The sequence below is a fragment of the Nematolebias whitei genome, chromosome 1 (assembly GCF_014905685.2).
Source record: "Nematolebias whitei isolate Nwh7 chromosome 1, NemWhi1, whole genome shotgun sequence".
Taxonomy (NCBI): Eukaryota; Metazoa; Chordata; class Actinopteri; order Cyprinodontiformes; family Rivulidae; genus Nematolebias; species Nematolebias whitei.
In genome coordinates, this window is record NC_056498.1 from 63,826,550 (window position 1) to 63,833,087 (window position 6,538).

At 39.3% G+C, this 6,538-nt stretch overlaps 2 protein-coding genes across 2 annotated transcripts in view; both read right to left on the reverse strand.

Moving 5' to 3' along the window:
• LOC119412970 (multiple inositol polyphosphate phosphatase 1) overlaps positions 1-6,538 on the reverse strand; it is a 129,293-nt gene that overhangs the window by 14,827 nt on the left and 107,928 nt on the right. The window lies entirely within an intron of this gene.
• On the reverse strand, positions 2,931-4,554 carry LOC119412960 (inositol 1,4,5-trisphosphate receptor interacting protein). Its single transcript, XM_037679973.1, has one exon. It carries the CDS (start codon positions 4,552-4,554, stop codon positions 2,941-2,943), a length of 1,614 nt encoding a protein of 537 aa, XP_037535901.1. The 3' UTR covers positions 2,931-2,940.

Below are 6,538 nucleotides of genomic sequence, written 5' to 3' on the forward strand. Positions count from 1 at the left end.
AAAAAAAAAAAAAAAAAAAAAAAAAAAAAAAAAAAAAAAACTCCTATCCTGCTAGCAAATCATTCCAGATATTTTCAGAAATGTCTGTTGTGAAGCAAAGGAAAATCATGGCCGGATGGTTTTCCTGTTTGTAAAGCTGATTAATTATGTTGTTGTTGAAATCAATTTGCCAAATTAATGTAAATGTTTGATGTTAAACTTTGATTCTGTTAATAAATGACCACATTCATTTGATGGGTCAAAGAAAATTAACGCCTCACGTTACATTTTATTAAATTCAATGCACGATATTATTCAGTCCAGAAAAATGAATGAATCCGTTTAATTTATGAATATATCACAGTATATGTTCATACTGTAACCCCAGATTCTAGTATAGGTGCAGCCCTTTAAGCTCTGGGCCTCACTGGTTCCTAAATGGCTGAAGAAAAAAAGTCATTTGGGAGCCGATTACCAGGTCTCACCGTAATTTATATGGACCGGGGGTGAGGTCCACACAGTAGGTGGGCGTGGACTAAAGTATTCAGTGCTGCGCTGCGCACAACGGGATAAACCCACTAGCAATGGCCTTAAAGGACTGCGCCTATACTCATAGAATCTGGGGTTACAGTACGTAACCAACGTTTTTAGGAGTTTGTGAAGAAGAAGTTTTTGGGTGGTGATACCATCACAATGATCGACTACTTGATGTGGCCATTTTTTGAGTCGAGATCTTCGAGCTGCAAATTGACTCAGCCTTTTTTTTTATATTAAATATGTTTTATTAGAATAAAAAGCACTTAAGCATCAAATTGTACAACATAGAGGAATGACAAAGACATAAACATTTCCAATAAAAAGCAGGGACAATCACAGGAACAGAGTGCATCAGCGGTTCTTCATGACGTCCGATATGTTCAGGTGATGTTTGTGCTGCTGGGCCATAAACTAACATTACATCAGACTTAACGCTGGTCACTTTCACAGCATCGCTTGCAAAATGATTTTGCTATTTAGTCCTTTTTATTTTTGGGGTTTGGGGCACTCAAAGCTTCAACTTTTGTTTACACGGTGCATATATAACCCAGCTTTTCACAATTGCTGCAATTTATTTATTTATTTTCTTCACTTAGCCATTATTTATATATATATTTATTGAGCCACAAGAACTCATTTTCAAGAGAGACCTGTTTAGGGAGCAGATGGGGGTTAAGGGCCTTGCTCATGGGCCCAGAGTGGGGCAAACGAGGGTGGGGGCAAGTGTGGGTACTTCACCTGCCCCACCCACATTTTTGATGTTGTCGGTACTGGGGCGTGAACCGGCAATCTTCCGATCACAGGCCCACTTTCTAACCTCTGCGCTACCACTTCCCCACTATTAAATTAAATTAAACCATAATCGCTTAATACCGTTTTAGACACTTACAAGCAAGAGCTTTGGACACTTAATAGGAATCAGTTAACAGTTTGAAAATTTTAGTCTGTAGCTTCAAGGAATCAATGCCAAAATGTTTGCATTATTATAGTCTATAAGTATTCTTACAGTGTAATAACATTTGATATTAGTCTTTTATTGACTGTTACCTCTTTTTTAGTATTACAGAAAAGAACAGTTCTTGGTTTAAACCCTTGCATAATTGGATGTTAATGTGCTGTCAGCTGGTCTTCTGTGAATTTAGTTCCCTTTGTCTTTCAGCCTCCTGGATGACAGCCCTGAGCTGAAGAAGTGGACTGAGCGCATGTCGGAGGACTTGGCTGTTAAAAACACCATGACCAGCCTTGACACCTATAAAACCTACTACAAAAGTTACACTAATGGGACACCAGACTATGACTGTGGCTTGTAAAAAACAAAACCCTTATCCGTATTTAAAAAAAACAAAACACTTTTATCTGTCTGTTTATACTGAAGTCGTGAGTCAGGCCTGCTTTATTTACTGTCCACTGAACGTGGTCTTAACTATAACTTTTTTTTTAATAAGAGGAAAATTTGAATTGTCAGGGAGGGACTGAAATAATTTAATCATCTGAATCCTTTTTTAATAACGCTCGTCTTAAATCTGCCACGTTCTTAAAATAAAAATGAAACCTGTAACGTTTCTGGTCTGAATCTGAAAGTTGCGTTTGTTAAAAAAAAAAAAACTGTTGGAATCTGACGGCAGAACAAAAAATAAACAAACATCACCCAATAAACTCTTTAAAACACTTAAAACAAGTTTAACATAAACATTATAACCATTAATAGCTGCCATCCAAATTGTTAAAAGTTTCAAGAAACCTGTACTGTATTGTTTGGTAATGATTATTGTTTAGACTGGTAAACCTTTAAAACACGGTTTACGTAGGGCTGGACGATATATCGAATATACTTGATGTATCGCGAGTTCTTCAGTTTACGATGGTCGAAATGGCTCCATCACAATCATCAAGTATTATTAGACTTGAAAATCCATGTAGTTCTTTTTCTGCCCATCTGTGCCGCCAACTGCACGCAGCCCCTCATGTGTTGCTTCACACACGCTTACTAGCATCGTGAAGGCAGCGCAGCGGAAGAGGATTATTATTTAATATATGTAAATAGTTTATTTTTTAGACATTTATTTTGTAAAGTTACAACTGTTTGTTAAGAAATGTGCCTGTGTGACAACTGGGACAAAGCTTTGACTCGGAAATATATTTTTGTTATTACTTTATATAAAAAAAAATATATCGAGATATAAATCGTATATTGCGATTTATCTTAAAAGTATCGCGATATTAACTTTGGTCCATATCGCCCAGCCCTAGTTTTACATAGAAAAAAATATATATTCCCTTTTGTTTGTTAGAATACATTCTTGTTTTTTCCAATACTAAAAAGAGTAGCGACTGCAAAACCACTAAAAGTCAATACGTTATCACAAATCTGAAATCAAAGCACTTGTTCAATATTAGAAAACTACTGTTGAGAGTGGCCAGCGCTCATGAACTTGCTCCCACACTGTGGTGTAAACTTCCATTTGATAGATAAGGGGTGTACTCTTCCAGAAGAACGGGTGCATTTCTCAACATCTCTTGAAAGTGCCGGACGGTAGAGGCATAAAGTTCTCTTTGCAGCACCAGTGACCTGAACAGATTAATGGGATCTGCTTTGCGAAACATCTCAGGAACCTGGACTTCCTCTGGTACTCTACGGTTTCCTATCAGTGCATGGTAAAGTCTTTTCTCCTGCAGGCTCATCTGCAAGAAGCTGAACACATCCTGAAGCCTGTGCGCCAAACTCTCAGCGCGCCATGAAGTGGTCCTTGTGCTCAGCAACAAGTGCAACACAGCAGTTTTTAGGTGGTAGCTGGTGAGAGCACTCTGTCCTGTTAGTCCTGACTGCTTTCTGTGTAGGAAAGTACAAATCTGAAGGCAGTGTAAATGACAGGAACTTTTCGGTAGGCGTTTAGCGAAGTATTTCAGCAGATTTTGCTCGTAAACTGCAAAAGAGAGAGGCCAGTACGGGTCTGGGCAGCTGTCGTGATCTGATGGAAAGCGCAAGACAAAGTAAGCATCTGTATCCCCCAGTTGAACCACTGGGATGATGTTCAGCCCGATGACCTTCCCAGAGGGAAATCGGATTTTCAAAGCACCCGCAGCATCCAGGTTGCGAAACGTGACCTCAAAGTCATATTTGTAGGAGATGCGTGCCCATGCTTTGGTCACGGAGATCTGAAACCACCTCATGACCTGGTCTTTGGATAAAAAATGAGTGCCCTTGGAGCACAGCAGCTCATCTGGACCATGGCTTACTTTGACTGCAACGTTCCTGCTGTGCAACAGACAAAGCAGGTCCTCCCCCAGGTTCACAGAGCCACAGAGACAGCCTTCCTCACCCTCTCCAAACCGGGTCACTTTTATTGTGCCGCAGCCTTGCAGGTCTGGAGTTATGTTAATGGGGGAGCTGCACCATAGACGGTACTGGAAGGAGTGGGGATCTGCAGGTGAAAGAGCCACTATGAGGTCACACATGAGAGGCTTGAACACCTTCCAAGACTCAAACATGCTTCCAATCCCGAAAAAATCCCCAACTTTTGTGCCCGCCTCGCTGTTACACACACTCCTGAGCGACTCTAGCAAGTCATCAGCAAATCCCTCAACAAACTCAGTCACCCTCCTGCGTTCATGGGTTGAGGTGTACGTGCACTTGTCACAGAAGTTCCTCAAGACATCCTTATCTAGTACCATCATCCTGGGCAGGACAGAGTCATCCTCAGATACAATGTCTTCGTCCTCAACTGGTCGGAGTTCAGCGTCAGCGAGATCCACCCTGCACATCTCAATGGTAAAGAATATCACAAAGGACACGGCGCTCCAAAAGTACCAAGTATACGCATCATCCGAGCTGGTTTTCTCCTGCTTGGAGTCCATCTGTGCAAGCTCTTTCTCCAGCCTGGCCTCCTCCATTTTCAGCCTCTCCTCGTGCTCTCGCATGCGAGCCATCAACTCCTCGTCTTGCTCCGGCAGAGTGACGTTTTCTTGTGGAAAGAACAAGGGGTGGTTTAATATGGCAGCGGCCACCACCATGCACATACGTGCAATGGCTCCTTGCATCTTGAGATTGTTTCTAACGCACAAGGCCCCGCACTTTGTCCAAGCAGCTCAGATCCTGAAAGAAAAAAAACATCAGTTTCAAAATGCATGAGGAAATGACACAATACAAGTTAAAATTCAGTTATTTCTGTTAGGCACTCCACCCACTGGAAGCACAGACTGTAACATGAAGTGCACACGCTGTGCTGAGTGACACACTTGTCCACTATCAGACTTTGCAACACAGAAGGAAGGAAGACTGACATTTGAAAAGCTATACTTATTAATACTGCACAAATTTTGGTTTTCACTACAAACACTGAAAACCCACTGACTGACCTTCCTTCCTGGATCGCTCAGAAAAGGATATTACTTAACTCAATTTGTGTAAGTCCCAAGCTTCAAGCAGACGTTAACCCTCTGTGGAGACATGAGTAACTAAATATTGTCAGTATAAAGTCTAAAATTCAATCATAATGAGTTGAACTGGGGACTTCTTCTGGTACATAAGAAAGGGGAAGTACGCCTACATGGCATGAGCTCACTGCAACACTTACGAGACGAAGGGTTGGCCTTTCTTAGACGAAGAATTGAAAATAGCAGCAGTAATGGAGTATGTGAATCCACAAAAACCCACAAAGACTTCCCATGACTTACTCACTGGGAGTCTCTCCAGCACTCACATGGGTCCTTCCATCAAAACAAACACTGAGTCAGACCAGAGGGCTGAGGACCAGCTGTAGAACTAGAAAAATGTGAACAAATCCGTAGTTTAATCCGAAAATAATTGCATTTGTGGCATATTAGATATAATCTGATCTGATGGATGTGTTCAGTGAGGAAGATGTGTTGCAGATGGAGTTCATTTTACTAGTGTTACTTGAGTTAAATAAAATCATCTCAAAGCAAGGCAAAAATAGGGCCAGTTTGTACGGGAAAGATGAGATGGAACTTTAATGATACCGCAGGAAATTGTTGAAATAGACACAAACATAGAGTTTTGTTTCTTGTTATTACATTGACAAGGATGTTTTAATGAAATTGATAGAAAGTTTATTTTATACTTTTTTTCTTGTGTGCAACCTGGTAACAGACGGTCGAGTTTAAGCAAACTGAGGCATGTTAAAACATTCAAGTCTGTAATTAAACAGCACATATCGGTAAATAGTGGGCCATGTTAGATTAAATGCAGCCCTAATGATAATGTTTTAATGGAATTTTATTCTGAGGCAATGGTCCCCATTGTAAAACAGTAAATACATCTGAAAGATACGCAGAATAGGATGTTAAAACATAACTTCTTGAACTAAAAGTTAAGACCAAACCAAAGCTTGTGTAATCAGGCAGATCAATTTACCATGTGACGGTTGGACAGGATCTTCAAAGCAAAATCAGTAATTAAATTTTTTCCAGTAAACATTACAGAGATCCAAAATATTTTCCTGGAGCAAATGACATCACTTTTCCCATTCATGTGGATTGAACTTTAAGATCCAATTGATTCACAACTACATTTTTCAAAATCTAAATTTAATTCTTCCATACATCCTGGATGTAGTTACTTGTACTTTTTGTTTAACCCCCTGCTATGCTTGGATCAAAATAATCCACAAGGCCTCATTTGCAAAACTGGACAACAAAGCTAAACAAAATTTACATACTATTCTGGATATTGTCAATATAGTTTTGGATATCAAATAATGAAAACTTTAATTAGTAAAATAATATTAGGGGTTTCCCGTATCCATATATTCTTGTAATTTTTCATTCAACCTTTATTTAGACAGGTTAATCCCATTGAGCCTCGAGGACTCATTTACAAGAGAGACCTGATTTTAACAAAGAATGATGACAACAATGACAATAAACAACCATAAAAGAGGCATACAGATTTACTTTTTTTTTAAACAATTATATTTTACATTTATATATATTACATTTATATATTATTTTATTATTATATTAATTATAAATTTATATATATACAGTATATGCAGTGTATATA